Consider the following 21,405-nt stretch of genomic DNA (forward strand, 5'->3'; position numbering starts at 1 on the left):
TTTGCCATGCAGCATTTTTTTTGCTGAGGATATGGGTTGGTGCTTCCACCATCCCTAAACAACAGTGTTCACAATAGTGATCACTTAGATCAGAAAAGAATTGTTTCTAAAAATTATGTATTGAAAACCAGATTGCATTCCTTAATCATAAAGCGATAACAACCAGTAAGGAACTTGTTTCAGAAGCAAATATCATCAGTTACTTAGATATTGAAATGTTTGTCAGTGGGAATACAGTGCATGCATCCAGATTTGGAACAATTTTGTTGACATCTGTTGCATGACATTGCACCTGCTCACACATCTCTTAACATATAGATGTTTCTGGCTCATAAGCAGTTTATAGTGCTAAATCACTGTTTACTCCCTGTCTTATCTCCAGCAGATTTTTTTGTTTCCAGTTGGAACTGAGGTTGCAAGGATGGCTGATTTGAGTGCTTATAACATTTGAAGAATGTATTATTAAAACACTTAAGGAATTGAACAACGTAGTTAAGGATATAAATTAAATTATACTTTAATAAATATTTTCCGATATTTCGGCAATGTCACATTGCCATCTTCTAAAGCAACTTACAAAAAAAGCACGTGCACGTAGGCACTACAAACACAGTAACTGGGAATGAAGAGATGAAGCTGTTGTTCTCCTAAAAGTCCTGATGGTGCCCTCTAGCGGGCTAAGTAGGTGTTCTTGGCCGTTTGACTGAAGGTCTGCTGATGTAAGCCTCCCAAATTTGGGGCAGTCGCATACAACCAAATTTGTTGAGGTTTGGAGAATTTCTTAGGGCTGAGGCTGATTCCATAAATAGTCTTTCATATTTGTATTTGCTACGGTGTATTACTGTAGCTTTCTTCCACCGTATTCTGTGGCGTGTATCCAGAGCATGGTCCACAAGACCAGAATGGCTGTACTTGTGAAACCGGATGTAGTCCTTGTGTTCAGAAATGCTGATATTCGCTGTCCTGCCTGTTTGGCCAAAGAAAGACAGATTACAACTGCAAGGGACCTGGTATACACCAGGTAGGTCTAGGGGAAGTGGTTGGTCTTTAGTGGAGCGGATAAGGGATGCCAATTTTCTGTAAGGTTTGTAACAGGAGGTCAGGTCATGCTTTTTTAAGATTTTGGTAATCTTTTCCGAGGTGCCTCGGATGTAGGGGATGGTGATGGATTTAGAGTAATCCTTGTTGTGGAGGGGGAGAAGGGATCTGTGGTTTGTAAGTTCTAATATTTTTTGGACTTTTTTTGGGGGGGTAGCCATTGGCTGAGAAAGTGTTGAGGATGTGATTTAGTTCAGTGTTTAGGGCCAGGTCGTTTGAACAGATAAGTTTAGCCCTGTTGTATAGTGTTTTCACTACTCCATATTGTTGTGAGGGGGGGGGGGATTGTTGGTGAATGTATCTGCCTGTATGGGTGGGTTTTCTGTAAACTGAGAAAACCAAGGTTCCATTAGGCTGGCAGGTGACTAGTGTGTCTAGGAAAGGGAGGCTGTTTTTTTCCTCTTTTTCCAGGGTGAATTTGATTCTGGGGTGTTGGTTGTTTAAGTGTGTTAAGAAGGAGAGAAGTGTTTCAGAGCCATGTGGCCAAATAGCGAACACATCATCAACGTAGCGAAGCCATATGGTTGGTTTTTGTGGGGCAGAGGCTAAGGCTTTTTCTTCAAAGGTCTCCATAAAAAAATTGGCCAAGGGTGGGGAGAGTGGTGAACCCATGGCTGTCCCCTCGGTTGTGTCCCCGAGACAGCTGTCACGTGGCCACAACTTCGCGATTGCTCCCAAAAAAATACCCAGTGAGGATATTATGATCCAGATCGAATGCAGAATCCGCCACCTTCCACATCAAGTCGCCAACAGTGTGAGACTGGATGTAGCTTGTGTCCTTTCCAAAGCAGTCCCACCAAAATCCAACATATCCAACAAAGAATATAAAGCTCTACAGGAAATGAAGAATAATAAAGAAATAGTTATCACCAAAGCGGATAAGGGAAACGCAACTGTAGTCCTTAACCAAAAGGACTACACAGGTAAGCTGAATGCTCTTCTCTTAGATCGGGCTACTTACCTCCCCATCAATTACAATCCCACCAACTCTCAAATTAGAAAACTTCACAAGCTCCTTAAGAGAGTCACTTCTTGGCCTGTAGAAGTTACCAACAGATTAAAGCCATTTAACTCTATACCCCCCCCCCCCCCGTATTTACGGACTCCCAAAAATACATAAAGAAAATGTGCCATTACATCCCATAGTGGATGGCATTGATTCCCCCACATACAAATTAGCTAAACATTTGGCCAAAGAGCTCACACACTATATTGGCAACACACCATCACACATAAAAAACTCAGCCCATTTCAAAGCCAGCAAAGAAAACCTTACACTCCAACATACTGACATAATGGTCAGCTTTGACGTCTCCTCTTTATTCACAAATGTCCCACTCAAGGAAACTCTGGAGCTAATCCAAGCTAAATTTTCTCCCGATATCTCAGCCTTATTTCAGTTCACAATGAACTCAGGCTATTTCGTTTGACAAGGAAAATTCTACAAACAAATAGAGGGGACAGCCATGGGTTCACCACTCTCCCCACCCTTGGCCAATTTTTTTATGGAGACCTTTGAAGAAAAAGCCTTAGCCTCTGCCCCACAAAAACCAACCATATGGCTTCACTACGTTGATGATGTGTTCGCTATTTGGCCACATGGCTCTGAAACACTTCTCTCCTTCTTAACACACTTAAACAACCAACACCCCAGAATCAAATTCACCCTGGAAAAAGAGGAAAAAAACAGCCTCCCTTTCCTAGACACACTAGTCACCCGCCAGCCTAATGGAACCTTGGTTTTCTCAGTTTACAGAAAACCCACCCATACAGGCAGATACATTCACCAACAATCTCCCCCCCTCACAACAATATGGAGTAGTGAAAACACTATACAACAGGGCTAAACTTATCTGTTCAAATGACTTGGCCCTAAACACTGAACTAAATCACATCCTTAACACTTTCTCAGCCAATGGCTACCCCCCAAAAAAAGTCCAAAAAATATTAGAACTTACAAACCACAGATCCCCTCCCCCCTCCACAACAAGGATTACTCTAAATCCATCACCATCCCTTACATCCGAGGCACCTCGGAAAAGATTACCAAAATCTTAAAAAAGCATGGCCTGACCTCCTGTTACAAACCTTACAGAAAATTGGCATCCCTTATCCGCTCCACTAAAGACCAACCACTTCCCCTAGACCTACCTGGTGTATACCAGGTCCCTTGCAGTTGTAATCTGTCTTACTTTGGCCAAACAGGCAGGACAGCGAATATCAGAATTTCTGAACACAAGGCCTACATCCGGTTTTACAAGTACAGCCATTGTGGTCTTGCGGACCATGCTCTGGATACACGCCACAGAATACGGTGGAAGAAAGCTACAGTAATACACCGTAGCAAATACAAATACGAAAGACTATTTATGGAATCAGCCTCAGGCCTAAGAAATTCTCCAAACCTCAACAAATTTGGTTGTATGCGACTGCCCCAAATTTGGGAGGCTTACATCAGCAGACCTTCAGCCCAACTGCCAAGAACACCTACTTAGCCCGCTAGAGGGCACCATCAGGACTTTTAGGAGAACAATAGCTTCATTCCTAGTTACTGTGTTTGTAGTGCCTACATGCACGTGCTTTTTTTGTAAGTTCCTTTAAAAGATGGCAATGTGACATTGCCGAAATATCGGAAAATATTTATTAAAGTATAATTTAATTTATATCCTTAACTACGTTGTTCAATTCCTTAAGTGTTTTAATAATGCATAACCAACGTATAAGCCTGTCTGCGAGAATTTGAAGAATGTGATAACAGAAGTAAATTCCATGACAGCAGAGTTTTACAGGTGAGTTTCAAAGCTTGCACGAATAATGCAAACAAGTGTATTCAGTCCTGTAGATTATTTTGATTTTCAGGGAGAGTAAGAAATGTTTTCCTTATAAATATTTTGGTTTGTTTATATTCAGGTCACTGCATTTTTTTGCTGCCCTGCAAGTGTAGACTTTTGTCTATTGTATTCACATCTACAAACTGCAAACTTATGCTTTGCCTCATTGACAATATTAGTAACTCAGTAAACTATTTATTATGTTAATTTTTCACAACACTTTACACTCACCTGCTCATCATTCTTGCCTTCTACCCACAAGCTTGTCACCTTTTCTCATTGAATGCATTGTATACATGCACACTGCCAGCCTGGTTGGCCAAGTGGTTAGCATATCCGCTCTCCAGCCAAAAGGCTGCAGGGTTCGAATCCTGCCTTGGGAATAGATGTTTGTTTATGAAAATACTAGTGGTGGTGGTCGGCAGTAGATGGCGTTGGTGTAGATGATGAAGGTAGTTGCGGCTGGTGGATTGGTGGAGACGGGAGTTGTTTATTAATAATGAAGTTCCTCATACTAAATTCCTTAAACAGTGATGTCTTTTCAACCACTATTCTGTTAAATACAATATACTATTTTTGAAACGTTAAATTTTTTTTATTTTGCTTTATCTTAATTTTCTGCTTGCAGAATAAATTAATATTTGTTACTTTCATATATAATAGAAATGGATTATCCACCTAAGGTTAATGTTGGAACTGATGTTGTTGTTATCAATCTTCCTAAAAATGAAGTCATTCTAAATGGTAATCTTAGCACAGATGACAAAGGAATAAAGAACTGGGAGTGGATTAAAGATAGTGACAAATCAGTGGATATGGAGGTAAATGCTTCCATTTTTTTTTTTTTTTGTAATGAAGATATATATTTGTGAGATGCCACTTTCCTTGTATTTTAGCTTTATTTAAGGTACATAAATTCTCTGAAGTTTTTCTGTTCTGTATTGTTTTTAAACTAGATATTTTTTATGCATTCATGATCACCAAAAATGATGGTAAAGGAGTGCCTCTTATACCATAAAAATATCATGGATTTCTCTTGTGAACTACAGTAATGTCTTAATTATTCATTGCTTATGCAGCATTCAATTAATCGGGTAGCTCCAATTTTATACTCACTGCACTTTGGAAGTGCAGTGATTATAAACTTGGTGTGTTATTGTGCTTTTAAAGCCATCACATGGATGAATGTACAGATAATCTATTGTATGAGAATCTATGTGAAATATAAAGCCTCATTGTGGGAGGCTCATTTACACAATAATACCCATTATACATCTTGATTGCATTCAGTGACAAAGCACTTACATCAGACTCAAAGCCTTATAAAGAGAAGTAATAGCATCTTTCAGTGTAATACAATGTAATACAATGCTTGTAATCCTTTCAGTCCAAAATGCATAACTTTGCAGAAACTATGTGCCTGTGTGAGTTGGTGGGGTGAATTGATGAGAGGTCATTAATCAGCCGAATTGCAATCTTAATAGTTTGGTAGATTTGTGATTTTGCATAGAGGTGAAGTAACTTCAGTGAAAGAGAAATGAAATCTTAATTTTTTGGGGGTTTTGAGAAAGCAATAGTTGCAATGTGCCTATGCCAAAGAGTGGTCTGATGATAGATAATAATCCCAAGAAATGAAATATCATTTTGTGTAGAGATTTAGGTGTTGTTCAGAGTAAGATTGGATGAAAATAGTTCTTTTATGTGGGAGATAATGCAGATGGCATTGAAACTGACAAGGTTGTCTGAACCCATTGAAAAATAGTATGAGATCAGAATTTAAGGTAGTAAAGGTGATTGTGGTGATTTGTGTGAGACATGATTGTTGAATGAGAAGGAAGAGAGCACACTATAATGTGATCTCTTCCTTCATCAGCAAAACTGCATATTGGGTTGGTAGTCAACTGAATAGGTCAGTGATATAGAAGAAAGAGAGTGGGCAAAAGACCAAAGTCCTGTGGAATCCCAGCATTAGTTGTATAGTTAGAACAATAGGGTATCCTCAACCATCAGATGTAGCATGCATCTAGTCAAAAAGCTGGCAATCCATATGCAGAAGTCATAAGGTGAAACAAATGATGGGTGTTTACTTAATAGACTCTTATCTTTAAAGGTAGTGGGCATAACTATAAATAATAAATTACACGAGAACCACAGTAATTAACACGTTCGCTGCCAACTACGAATATACTCGTAGTTCATATATGAGCTACACAAGCCAGCTACGAGTATACTCGTATGATGCTTACCGCTGGCAATGAGATTACCATACTGACCTTGAAGAAGTGAAAATGCTTGGCTTGTGGAGCTAGCAGCAAAACTGTGTATATTCATAGATGGTATATGCTCTGCACAAGCCAACTACGAGTATACTCGTATGACGCTTACTGCCAGCAACGAGATTACCGTACTGACCGTGAAGAAGTGAAATTGCTTGCGTATGGGAACAGACTATGCTGAAGTAGTGTGGCAGTGAACGTGTTAACTTTAATGAAATAAAGGTACAAATATTTTGTACTGAAATTAACAGTACATCATCAGTAGACAACAAGCAATACAAAGGAATGGAATACAAAATACATAACAGTTGGTAAATTACCAATTAAAAACTGTTCCCGCGTGCTAGAAATTAATATTAATAAAATATTATTAAATAATTCTTAAAAACTATTTCTTTGATAGTTACATAAGATAAGAATCTCCGAAACTTTTGGGGGAAGAGAGACAATCATTTCAATTCAGATTTGGCTGATGTAAAAGGGCTTCTCAACTTTCTTTGAAAAGGCTTTCGTATTTAAACTTGCATCTATGGAGAAGATGAGATTTATCCCACTGGATGTTGTGTTTAGTGTCAATACTATGTTGTGCCAGACCAGACTTTTTAGGTTTCATGTATTCGATGTAATATTGATGTTCATTCATTCTTTTTTCCACAGAATGGCCTGTTTGTTCAAAGTATGTTAAATTACATTCACATCTGGTAAACGCCAGCTAATGATAGAGGTGCCAGTTTGTCTTTTGTAGATGGCAACAGGTGAGAAATTTTGTTGATGGGAAAATATGTAGGAACGAGGTGATACTTCTTCAAAATTCTGCCAATCGGTTCTCAAATGCCAGAAATATAAGGGATTGGAGCCCTGTGGTCTGTTGCAATTTTCTCCAGGTAGATTCTTTAAATCTAAAACTTTTACTTTGATACCTTGATTGGATAAAAAATACCTGATCAGAATCAGGCACAATTTAATATTTCCATGATTAGAACAGTCCAACAACAGTTAACAATTAACTAACCACGGCAACAGAATATGGACTGAAAACATTACAAATGATCGCTTCTGTTTTTGTTCCGGCACAAGAATGCTTTTCGTCAAAACGCGCCTTGATTAATTTTGAAGTGCAGTCATTTGACCGAAATGAGTGATTATGTTGTACAGAATGATAACACTAAGATGCTTCTTTTAGTGCTAACTGTTTTATTTTGTCATTGAAAATTTTGCTAACAAGGAAAGAGTTTAACGACTTACTCAATGAATCTCTGACTTCAGCTTCTTTGTGTTTTGATGTCTGTAAATGCTGTTTAATTGCTGATCTGCCACTGTTTGCAGTATTAAAATTTGCCAAACATTTATTACATATGATGTCACTATTTATTATTCCTCTTTTAAGGAAAGGAAATTCTTTCTCCAATAATGTTTTGTTGAAAATACATTTTCTTTTGAGTGCCATGACAATGGTTCTATAAAATAATAATATGTAATAACGAAAACAATATTATGCTTTACCTGCTCGAACATACAATATGCTTCTAACTACACACACACAGTCAAGCACAATATATACACACACGCACATCAACAATGCAGTCATATATGCCATGCCGCTGGCAAGTCCCGGTGAAATGACACTTTCATGTTTCTGTGGGCCGTGTGCTGCATACCAATATTCATTTTACTATTTCAGTTCACAAAATACAGGACAAAATGGCCATTTTAGAAAAAAAATAAATCTGAAGGACAGAGCGGCGAAATAAAGGACGTATGGTCACAGTGGCCATGCTATAAAAACTAGTAGGATATAGTTTTTTTCTTATCAATAGAACCATATCAACAGAGATCAGACTAGTGGTTCATCAAATCAGTGTCACTTTGGCATACTGTTTTGAATTGTAATGTTCCATGTCTCTGTTTGTCTACCTCAGATGTGATGACCTTAATATCAAGGTCAACATGTTAGGAAGTTAAAGTAATTATTCTTAACACAGTAATAGTCTCCATAATTTATCAAAATAAATGGGTTAGAAATAAAACAATTGATCAAAGACTGGAGATTACAGTTACGAAAGTTGTGAGAAAGATTAATGGAATGAACAGATGTTATTAATGGCTGAATCCTGTTAAAAATGAGGATATTAATGTTGTTACAATTTAGGAATATGTGTGTGGAGTAATCTGAAGTAGCATGATTACTTAATGGAGTGGAAGACTTAATGAGTGTCAGCAAATATGTTTGTTGCTAGGATGGCAGGAAAAAGAGCTAGAGGAAGACCAAGATCTAGTGGATTGATACAGGGTTTTTCTTTCTTTCTTGTGCATGCTGTCATTTGTAGCATCTGGCAAATTACTTCTTTTCCTTTAGTGTTAATCGGTGATCAGCATTCATTTTAGACAAATTATGGACACAGAGTCCATAATTTGTGTTATAAATAACTTTTAATTTCCTGACGTTTCAATCTTCATATTAAGATCATCATCTGGAGTATACACAAATATACAAAGACAAGCTGAATTACATTTCACAGTTCACGGACAATTCCTCTTGGGGAAAATTTATTGCAGGGAAAACTCATCGAGAGGAAAATTTATCGCAGGGAAAATTCATTGCAGGAAAAATTTGCTGAAAGCGTTATTTGCTAGAAAATTGAAGTCAGCTTGGTTTAACACATGTTATGTAGAGGTGTGTGATATTTGGTAGTAAATTGTATCTGAGAGATACTGCAAACTTCTTTTTTCAATAATTTCTAGATTGTAACTGAAAATAAATAAACCATCATGTATTATATTTGTAGTGTTTTTTTAAAGTTTTATCGTATTTCAGCACATACTAGTAATGAATATATCTCTCGAATGCACACGACCTAAGCTGCAATTTTTTGACCACGACCTCTGCAGGGTTAACCTCCGAACCAGCCAGGACATCCAGCAAATCCTGGATACGAGTCAGACCACCTGTTGAAAAAACATGGATATCAAATGCATTCGACTGTCATATCCATTAGAAGGTGCGATAATCCTTCATGCTAACGAGAACACTTAAACAGATTACTGTTATATAAAACAGTTTTACTTCATAATAGCCATTCATTTATTCATTATATGTAATGAATGATTCTAGGAAACCAAGAAAGTTGAAATGCAAAGAACTACAGATTACATTATAAATATTTACATTATAAAAATTATTATAAATAGCAATGCTTTCCCTACAGTTTATCATTTGAAACATGTATAGGGGCATGCGTCAAAATGAAATTTTATTTCCAAAATTTTCACAATAGAATTAAAATTCTATTTAGTCTTTGATGGCTACCCCCCCCCCCCACCACTTCCAAACTATCACACACACAAATACTGCTAGGTAACATGTGTGCACCTTCTTTTTATTTGAATTCGTTATTTTTCCAAAGTAATTCTATCCGATAACTTTTAATATTCTGATACATACTGAAATTAAATTTGATTACTACAAATGAGCAAATTTTGTATATTTTCTCATTTATATTATTTCCTAAGTCTTGATTATTACAACTGCTGGTTGTTGTCAGAAATCTGAGATCTTTAATAATCCTTTCTGGTTACTAGACAGTAATCACTAGGCTAAAAGCTACATGTTAAGATTGATATTAGTCGGGATATTAGTCGGATATAACTATTCTCCCTAACTATTCTTAAATATGGTGCTCTTTCTCCCTCACTATCCTATCCTATCCCAGTTCTGTAACAATTAATATTCCATCTACAGAGCCTGTAGTAAGAAAGAATATAAATAACTTTATACTTAAATTTAAAAAAAAAAATTTTTTTTCACATGTATCCACGATGAATTCTCGTGAGATTAATTTTCTCCACGATTAAATTTCCAGCGATGAATAGTCTCTGCGATGAATATTCCTCGCAATGAATTTTCTTTGCGATGAATTGCCAGCAATCAGTTTTCCCACAATGAACTGTCCCGACACGACATTTCACACAGTATGCTAAAGAGACAATGATTTGATCAACGGTTATTCTACTGGCATGACCTCTAGTGAAAATAAAATAAAAATTAAATTAAATTAATTAAAAAAAAACTACATCAAAGCAATATTCTATTTAAGATAACATCAGAGAAGCATTCTTTCATATAGATAGTTTTCTTACAGTAACAATGATGTCCTAATTTAACATGACAATTGTTATATTAGATTTAAGATCTTGGATTGCCTATGGTCCTATTTATAGTTAACTCTTAGGGAGAAAGGTTAAGTGGGTAGAATATGTGCTTTCCATATTCTTGGGGTTTTTAGACCATCATTATTGTTAAGATTAAGGTGGTTGATAAGAATTTCACAGGCTTCCTTCCTTAAATTTACGTTCATACCATGTTTTTGTGTGATGTAAACAACAGGTGCTTTTCCAGTCAGTTCTATGTAAAGTGTTTAGGGCATGATCAGAAAGGTCAACTTCACCATAGTTATTATATTTAATGTCATTTATGTTCTTTTTGTCTGATAGGAATTGTGTGTCCTGTTTCCTCTATGTAGGGTAGATTACAGGTGCAATAAATACGGTATACTCCAGGGTAAGCCAGCAGAAGGAGTGGGTCTTTGGATGAGTTGAGTAAGCTCTTTAATTTTGCAGAAGGTTTAAAGATGGCTTTAAGGTTGTATTTCTATAGTATTCTGTTTATTTTATCTAATCCCTTTAATGTAAGGAATGGTTATAGTTTTATTGTAGTCTGGTTTATCTTTGTTTTTTATTTTGGTCTTGTAGAGAATTTTGTCATCATCATCATCATCATGAATAGCTGTTGTAATAGATATGGTATGAAGGTCAGCAATAAAAAGACAAAGACAATGAAAATAGGCAGAATCATTGAAAATGTCAACTGTGTTGTGAATGGAGAACATGTGGAACAAGTAAAACATTTCAGCTACTTAGGCATGATTTTTACTGAAACTGGTAAATTAAATATAGAAATAGACAACAGAATCAGCAAAGCTGGTATGGTGGGAAGTCAATTGAATAAATTCATATGGAATAAGAGAGAAATTAGTCGGAACACTAAATTAGCTGTATTCAAGACAGTGTTCAAACCAGTTTTAACTTATGGATCTGAGAGCTGGGTCAGAAGTAAAACACTTGACCAAAGACTAGAGACCACAGATATGAGAGTCCTGAGAAAGATTAGAGGCATGAATAGATGGCATCAATGGCAATATCATATTAAAAACGAGGATATTAGGAAAGAACTTGACATTGTCAGCATCCAGGAATGCATTAGCAGAGCTAATCTCAGGTGGTATGGTCACTTAAACAGAATGGGCGAAGAAAGATTAGCAAAACAAGTGTTCTCTGCCATGTTGGCAGGAAAACGACCCAGAGGGAGACCAAGATATAGGTGGATTGATATGGTACAAAGTGCCTTAGATGATAGAAATATAAGATGTGATAATGTTGGAGTCTTGACAAGTAACAGACTGATTTGGAGGAAAATTGTAGATAGGAAGTTCGTAATTATGTAAATTTTTCATGTAGTACTATCATATCCTGTACACCCCTTGAGGGTACATGGCAGGAATTTGATGATGATGTAACCAATTTTTAGAAAAGTATTGCTGATAACTTTAAATTCATCTTTCAGTGCATGTTCATTGGAGCATATCTTCAAAGCCCTGTTTTATAGAGTATTAATGACACCTAGATTTTGTGCTGAGTGGTGGTAGGAGTTTATGTGTATATATTGGCCAGTATGTGTCAGTTTCCAGTAAATAGTGAAGGAAAATCTGCCAGAAGGAAGACGTGTGACAAGTATATCTAGAAATGGAAGTGTGTTCTGCTTTTCAATCTCAATTGCGAACTGTATGCATTTATGTTGTTTGTTTAGGTGGCTGAGGAAAGCGTCTAATGTCTAGCGGCCATGGGACCAGATAGCGAAAGCATCAATGTATTCAAAAATCAATGTATCTAAGCCAGACTTTGGGTTATAAAGGAGAGGAATCTAGAGCAATTTGCTCAAAATATTCCATGTAAAAGTTAATGATGGGGGGGTGGGGGAATAATGGTGAGCCCATGCCTGTGCCTTTTTTTTTTGTAGGTAAAAAGTGTTTTGCCACATAAAATAACCAGAACGTAATTAATGCGCAAAGAGTGCTGTGATATTGGGGGGAGGGGGGATTTTTCTTGTAAAAGGATTGTGTCATTGATTGGGACATTCGTGAAGAGACATCATAACTGACTAATAAATCATTTTTTCTAATGTAATGTCTTTACGGCACATTAAATATAATAACTATGGTGAAGCTGGCCTTTCTGATCATCCCCTGAACACTTTACATAGAACTGACCGGAAAAGCATCTGTTGTTTACGTCACACCAAAATATGGTGTGAATGTAAATTTAATGAAGCCTGTGAGATTCTTATCAACCACCCTAATCTTAACAATAATGATGGTCTAAAAATCCTAAGAATATGGAATGCACATATTCTACCCTCTTAACCTTTCTTCCTAAGACTTTAGAACTATAAATAGAATAGACTTTAGAACTATAAACCTATGGAACTATAAATAGGACCATAAGTAATCCAAGATCTTAAATCTAACATAACAATTGTCATGTTAAATTAGGACATGTTACTGTAATAAAACTATCTATATGAAAGAATGTTTCTCTGATATTATCTTAAATAGAATATAGCTTTGTAGTTTTTTTTTAATTTATTTATTTTATCTTATTTTCATTATAGGTCATGCTAGTAGAATAGCCTTTGATCAAATTGTTGTCTCTTTAGCATACTATGTGAAATGTAATTCAGCTTGCCTTTGTATATTTGTGTATACTCCAGATGATGACTTAATATAAAAATCAAAACGTCGGGAAATTAAAATAGTTATTTATAACACGGTTGTAGAGTCCATAATTTGTCTAGAATGAAAAATAAATTACTTCCTCATTCATTTCCAAGCTGATAACTCTTAATTCATCATCATCATCAAATTCCTGCCATGTACCCTCAAGGGGTGTACAGGATATGATAGTACTGCATGAAAAATTTACATCATTACTAACTTCCTATCTACAAATTTCCTCCAAATCAGTCTGTTACTTGTCAACACTCCAACATTATCAGATCTTATATTTCTATCGTCTAAGCCACTTTGTATGTATCAATCCACCTATATCTTGGTCTCCCTCCGGGTCGTTTTCCTGCCAACCTGGCAGAGAACACTTGTTTTACTAATCTTTTCTCTCCCATTCTATTTAAGTGACCATACCACCTGAGATTAGCTCTGCTAACGCATTCCTGGATGCTGACAATGTCAAGTTCTTTCCTAATATCCTCGTTTTTAATATGATATTGCCATTAATGCCTCTAATTTTTCTCAGAACTCTCATATCTGCGGTCTCTAGTCTTTGGTCAAGTGTTTTACTTCTGACCCAGCTCTCAGATCCATAAGTTAAAACTGGTTTGAACACTGTCTTGTATGCAACCAGCTTTACTGATTCTGTTGTCCATTTCTAGATTTAATTTACCATCTTCAGTAAAAATCGTGCCTAAGTAGCTGAAATGTTTTACTTGTTCCACAGGTTCCCTGTTCACAACACAGTTGACATTTTCAATGATTCTGCCTATTTTCATTGTCTTTGTCTTTTTATTGCTGACCTTCATACCATATCTATTACAACAGCTATTCAATTTAGTCAGAGAATCTTGCAGACTTGTAGCAGATTTATTTAGAAGTATAACATCATCCGCATAAAGCAAAGAGCTGACATTAATATCTCCAATTTTGATATCATGTTTAATACCACTTTCCTTCATAATGTGATCCATATAGATAATGAATAACAGAGGGGATAATGTACATCCTTGTCTCACACCAGATTTAACATTAAACCATCTTCCTGTACTTCCTTCCATTCTAACTGCTGACTTACAACTCAAATAAAGACTAAGTATTGCTTGATATAATGCCCCATTGACACCATATCACTGTAGCGTATTGAATAGCTTCTCTCTTGGCACCTTGTCATATGCCTTTTCCAAATCGACAAAACTTAAACACAGATCTTTGTTATATTCCCATGCTTTCTCGACTATTTGTCGTAAAGTGAAGATCTGATCCTGACAGCCTCTATTTGGCCTGAATCCAGCTTGTTCTTCACCCAGCTTTTCTTCCACAATTCTTCTCAACCGTTTCTCAAGTATACTTGCATAGATCTTGCCAGGAACACTTAGTAGGGAAATACCTCTGTAATTCTCACATTCAGTTTTATTTCCCTTTTTATATATGGGTACTATAAGAGCTCTACTCCAATCATCGGGAATATCGTCCCTCTGTCCAGGCTTTCTGAACTATGCAGTGCAGCCACTGTAAGACTTTTATACCACAATACTTCAGCATTTCTGGTCAAATATCATCTACTCCTGCTGCCTTTCCACATTTCAAGCCTTTGATGGCTTTTTCTACTTCAAGTATGGATATGTATTCCTGACTGCATGCCTGGTCAGTGTTTTTTTTACCACTGTGCTGTCATCACTGCTTGTTTCATTTAGCAGTTTTTCAAATTAATGCTCTGTACTTCAAGGATATCTTTTTCTCCTTTTTCATGTCACCTTTATCATCTCTAACTCCTTTTACAGCAATCTTTCCTTCATTCCTAAGCTTCTTCAACAACCTCCAGAATATTTTGCCACTTATTATTTATTTTGTATGTTCTTGCCAAAGTCCTCCCATGACTTTTGTTTAGCTAGTTTTACACAGTGTTTAGCATTCTTGCATTTGTCTCTATATTCTCTAAGAGCACAAGCTGACTTATTTGACAGGAACTTTTGATATGCTTTCTTCTTTTCCTTCACTGCCTCTTCAACTTCCTGTGTCCACCATGGAGTTCTGATTTTTTTTATCCTTGCAGACAACCTCACCACATACCTCTCTGGCAGAATCAATCAATGTTTTCTTTAGAGTTTGCCACTGAATCTCCAAGGTTTGATTCCTGTTCTCAAACTCTTTCATTTTTTTTTCAATAATCTTTCTGTATTTTAGTCTTCAGTTCACATCTGAGAGCTGCTCAACTTTTATTCGCTTTAAAACTTTCTTACATGTTATTCTTTTGAATATGAAATTCAATTTTATCCTGCTCAAGACTAAATAGTGATCACTTAAAATTTCATATCTTCTGTACACTCTGGTGTCCTGCACCAGGGAGAAAACATCCCTATCAACAATAACATAGTCAATGAGACTTTTCTTATTCCTTGCCTCTTCTCTCCATGGGAATTTGTGCACATTTTTATGTTGGAACATGGTGTTAGTAATAACCAGTCCATGTCCTGAGCAGAAATCCAACAGATATCTGCCATTATTATTAGCTGTGCTCTTTTCTCCAAATTTTCCCAAAATATTTTTGTATATCTCACAATCATTTCCTACTCTGCTATTTAGATCTCCAAAAAGGACCAACTTTTCCTTTTTCATTGTGTCAGTTGCTTTTTCTAAAGCCTCAAAAAATTCCTCCACTTCTACCTTAGTAGAACCTTCTGTGGGACCATAGGCACAAATAAGTCTCCTTGTCCAATTTCCCATTCTCGTATTTGCCCACATCACTCTACTTGAGACTGACTGCCATTCAAGAAGATTAGCCTCATATTTTGTGTTGAATACTATGGCTACTCCTTATTTTCCTTGATTGTCATTGCTTGAATATAACATTTTGTATTTATTCCTCAGAAAGATCTCACCAGTTTTGGTCTTTTTTGTTTCAGTCACCCATATTATGTCGATCTGGTACTTATCTAATTCCTCAGCTAGCTCCATTTCTTTGCCATTCAGGCTTCTTACATTGATAGTACCGATCTTTAACTCTGGTGATGTTAAGTTGGGGTTTGTTTTCAGATTTGTTACTCTTAATTTCAAAATGGAAAGAAAACAAAACTAAACTCTTAATCAAACTTGCACACAGTTGTGTATCCCAATTATATAACTTGTCCTCTTAAGTTAACCCGTTAACCATTTTACTCATTAAGAGGTTTAGTTTTTGGACACCTTTTAATTTGCAAAAAGAATACAAATATATACAACATAAAATATTATAACTTAACTACACAAGCACTAATATTTTCATCACATTATGCTGCTGCCTTCAGTTATATAAACCAACAGTTATCATCCTTTATGGACAAAACTTTTGGAAGTGTAGTTTCCTATCTCCTACAGAACTTTCATTTTTTTCTTGAATTCACAGCTGAGGGAAAAAAACTCATACAGGAACTTGTTTCTTATATAAAAGCAACATAACTCAGTTGAATTTTTCATGCACCCTAAAATCACAGAACAATTTAATTAACCTTCTCTCTGAAAGTCGTAAGCTCCATTGAATAGATTACTAAACCATATCAACAGTTTTGATCACTTTAGAATGAATTTACTTTTTATATGAAAGTCTCAGCATACGTCCTTGAAGAAATAACCAAAACCATACCAATAGTTTCAAAACAACTTTCATGCTGAGAATCCTAAATAGAAGGCTATGACTCAAACTTTACCATTTCTATATGAAGTGCAAAGCAACATAGTATTTCAATTTTCACTGAATAAATCCTGTATGGGTTTCTTTTCTTCATCAGCTATTTTCTGTCCATGTTTCACTTCCATATGTCATGACAAAAAGTATACAACTGTCGAATATTTTTCTTTAAAGACAGATTGGGATGTTTCCTTTGAATGCTTCATGGTGTTTTCCCAAGACTATCCAACCGAGTTGAATTCTACATATAATTTCTTCTTCACAGCCTTTTCTAGCTGTGTTCTCTTTTTCATCCTTCTGAACAGGTGAACACTTAGCAGCATCTGTTGACATTTTACTTCTGCACATGATCAGAAGTACAGCAGAGCAACTTCTGCTTTAGTCATTACTGTTTCAAACATTATGCTTGAAACAGCAGTAAATTCCATTTCACAGTACAGAAAAGTTAATTAGTTATAATTTAATAATGATACAAGTAGAATTTATAACATTTCTTTGTTTCACAATGTTTTATGCAGTGAGGTGAATTCACCTAATTATTACCACACCATGAATTACAATGGTAATTTGTCTTGTAAGGGACAATATAATGAATTTTTTAAAAAGTTAGTCCAGATACAGACAATACAAACATTTCAAGACATGACAGCTCATGTACAATCATAATTATACTCTAATATGTAATTTTTTTTATATCTAAACAAGACTTCAACAGCCAAAATTAAAAATGACATCTCAAAATGTCTTGCTTGTAATATTCAAAAAAAAAAAAGACATGAAAAAAAAAGAAGTAAATAATTTGATATCTTTCTTTGTCTGGCTCCCACTGATGAGACCTTAGTAAAGGTCAGAACCAGTCTGAGTAGTGACCCTTCCTATAATGCATAGCATCCAAAAAGAAGTGTGCTTTGCATTATGAGATATTGAGCCAATTGATGCAAAGGCAACTTGACTTGTTTGTCTGTTTGCTTATTTGGGAAATGGAGTAAAACCAGGTTTAAAATAGCTTGGTATCTTTAACATTTATTATACCCAAGGTAAAATACTTTCTGCCTCTGTATACAAGTAACAGCCTAGTTATGAAGATACTTTACATGAAAACTTGCACTTGGGTAAAGGATTAAACAAGACAATTTCTTGGCAAGTATAATTTAAATAACAGCTTTATGTAAAAACTTTTTATCTTGAAATTCAGTTGATTTTTAGTTTAAAATTTTTAATTTCTGTGAGATATTTGAATTTTAATACAGATAAATTAATTTGTAGGAAACTTGTCAGTTGGAAATTAGCAATGATAATGATGTAAACTTTTCATGTAGTACTGTCATAATATCCTGTACCCTCTCCCATGAGGGTATATATCAAGAATTTGATGAAGATATTCTTGAATATTAGTAATACTTTTTTTATATCTTTATTTTTAATAGCGGATTTAAAATTGAATCTCATCTGTTCACCTCCCTAATTTTACACAGTGCTTTAATATCTGTGATTTCTTGTCTTTGATCAGTTGTTTTATTTCTAATTTAATTGTCATATTCACATGTTAAAGTTAGTGTGAATGCTACTTTGTATCCTGCTAGCTTATTCTTTCGATTAAGGCTTTTCTTTTTCTGTTTGTATTTATTTAGCTGGCTGCTTACTTAGCCAGCATTAAATATTCTGTTATGATCCATCATTTTCTAGTGTATACCAAAAATCATATGAAGCATACCATCAAGGAGTGTACCATATATTATGATAGTCAAGCACAATTTATGAACAGCTCTTACATATAGTCTTTGAATTTTTTTAAAATATTTTTTTAATACAAGTTCACATGCTAGTGGCCGTGGAACCTATATATATATAGGTTATGGAGAAAGAAAATGGTAATATGTCTTATACCACTAGAGAGGTTGTAGTCATTAGGTTAAATAATGTAACTGTTCCTAAGAACAGAATCGATGGAATGAAAGAGAAGAGATGTTGATTCAGCAAGGTTGAAGTTTAATTGTTGTACAAGTTGACTAGAAGCTTCTCATGTTTATACAGACTTAGGAGAAACGTGGAGGCACGTTTCACAGAAATGGTGAAATTATTCCTCTAAATACTTATAGAGAAGGTACAAGAGAGACACATAATGTCTCTAATGTGGTTTTCAGTGAAAATGGCAAATTAAATATAGAAATAAACAGTAGAATAAGCAACAGTGGTGGTATGACAGGGACCTAACTGAATACATTTATACAGAATTAGAGATAAATTAGTCAAAACAGTAAACTAGCAGTATATAAAACAAATATTCAAATCAGATTTAAATCATTGATCTGAGTATTGGATTAGAAATAAGTTAATCAAACTAGATACCACAGATATGAGAATTCTGAGAAAAATGAGGGAAAAGTGAACAATCACTGGCAGAATCATATACAAAACAAAGACATTAAGAAGGAACTTGACATTGTTTACATTCAAGAAAGTGAGTACAGTGAATCTCAAATGGTATGGTCAGAATGGGAGAGCAAAGGTTAGCAAAATGGGTTTTTCATGCAAAGGTGACAGAAAAAACACCCAGGGAAAATCAAGATTGGGGTGAATTAATGTAGTTAAAAAGATCCAGAAGACTGAAATATAAAATATAAACAATACTGGATTCCTGAAAAGATTAATTTGGAGGAAAATTGTTAATAGGAAGTTAGTAATAACTTGATCGTGTAGTGCTGTTATACGATCCTGTACATCCCTTGGGGGTACATGTCATGAATTTGATGGTGATGAAATCAGTTGATGCCAAATATTGCAAGATATCAGAAAGCCTGCCAAAGAAAGGTTAGAAGATGGAAGCAAAAATTTCATAATTTGTCAGCAAAAAATTACTGTTCCTGATTTTGATCTGCAATTAAGACCTTTCTAATCTTAAGAAACTCGTGGTAGAAATTTACAAATAGCATTGACAGGTAAGAAAATCCATGATTAGAAATTAGTTTCAATGAAAGCAAGCTTAAATTTCAATTATATATTTAAACAGCATTTCAGAAAGAAGTTTGGAAGAAACTGGTATTTGGATACTTCGACATACAGAAGCATACAAACAAATTACAGTATCTGTGATTTGAACAGTATTTAATAGATTGAGTCATTATTATTTGATGTTAATTATCTACAGTGCAATGCTCAGTGAAATTTGAAAGCAATTGAAAAGAAATATTTTGCCTTGATACATATTGTAGCACAAGATAAAACATTTGTTTTCCATCATATTTTGATAAAGATAAGAAAACATTTTAAAATTGGAATTAAAATGATGGAAAGGGTTCAGAGGCGACTGACTAAGGTGGTTTCTGACCTCTGGAATGCTGAATATGAGGAAAGGTTGAGAAGATGCAATTTACAGTCTAGTGGATAGGAGGAAGTGGGGAGATATGATAGAGACCTACCGGTTAGTAAGGGGTTGTTATAGGATCAGTGTTTGGAGAGGTTTTATAGCAAACTGTGGGAGATCAGGGTAGAACTAGAGGTCATCCCTGGAAGCTGTATAAGGAGGGTGTGAGCAGGGGAGTGAGAAGTAGGTTTTTTGCATGCAGAGTTGTGAATGATTGGAATGCTTTGCCTGAGAGTGTGGTATCTTTAAAGAGTTTGAGTGTGTTTAAGGTGCAGTATGATGAGCATGCATGACAAAAGGACCTCCTAGATGACTTTGACACCATGGGGGTCTTGGGTAATAATAATAATAATAGTGCTTAGGATCAGTGTCTTCTGGAATAGCATCAACCATTCTTGCAGGAGGACATATTACTATCTGAATTTTGCTTTTTGTTCTGCATCACAAGGAAATTCCATTGTGTTGATATTAACAGAGGAACAGGGAAAATAATTCTTAAATAGTACTCATTCAAGGTCTGAAAGAAATTCATAAGAAACCAACATACTAGCTGGATTATAGCTAGAGAATTTTCAGACATTTGCTAATTATTTGTCAGACATGCCTGGAGGCATAGTAAATTTAAAGGATGTTTGTAGTAATGAGAGAGAGATAGCCAATCACTCCTCTAAAGCTGTATAGAGAAGCATTCATCTGAATGAAATGATTTTTGCATCACCATTAGCTTAATATAAGAATTGACAACTCAAGTAGTGTTCTCAACACATTTCATCATTACAGATACTGGAGGAACATCTGACCATATTTATTGTATATAACTTATGTATAGTTTCTTTTTCTTCATATTTTACTTATTATGACCTGTATAATTCACAAACCAAAATTAAGCTGTTCTCATTTGTAATGTATCCTAATTTGCTGTAAATAATGTTGTACCACTTACTACTGTACCACTTGTTAGGATACAAAATAAATAACATTACAGAGATCAGAAATGGATCTATGAGTATGCCATATTTACTCCACAACATCTACAGAATGATTGTTGATGAGTTACATTTTTAAAATATAGAGGTTTGCTGACCGAAGAACCCATGACTTACAAATTGTGTGATACTGTTGCCACATCTTTGGGACCATAGGCACAAATAAGTCCCCAGTCTTAATTTTTTTGATGTTTGCTCACATCATTCTACTTGAAATTCCTTGCCATTCAAGAAGGTTATCTTCATGTTTAGTGTGGAAAATACTATAGGAGGATTGTTTTAAAAGTTTGATAAAAAGTAAGTTAAAAACATTTTTTTTGGAAAAAATCACCTTTATTTCTCAG

At 35.3% G+C, this 21,405-nt stretch overlaps 1 protein-coding gene across 3 annotated transcripts in view; it reads left to right on the forward strand.

Moving 5' to 3' along the window:
- LOC150092634 (dyslexia-associated protein KIAA0319-like protein) overlaps window positions 1-21,405 on the forward strand; it is a 511,769-nt gene that overhangs the window by 249,920 nt on the left and 240,444 nt on the right. For all 3 annotated transcript variants that reach the window (XM_090414369.1, XM_090414371.1, XM_090414370.1), the window contains one exon: window positions 4,593-4,750. In XM_090414369.1, coding sequence (XP_090270495.1) covers window positions 4,593-4,750 — 158 coding nt within the window. The remainder of the gene's footprint in view (window positions 1-4,592; window positions 4,751-21,405) is intronic.

Source organism: Typopeltis vanoorti, chromosome 25 (assembly GCF_054136105.1).
Source record: "Typopeltis vanoorti isolate ZY-2024b chromosome 25, IOZ_Tvanoo_1.0, whole genome shotgun sequence".
Classification (NCBI taxonomy): Eukaryota; Metazoa; Arthropoda; class Arachnida; order Uropygi; family Thelyphonidae; genus Typopeltis; species Typopeltis vanoorti.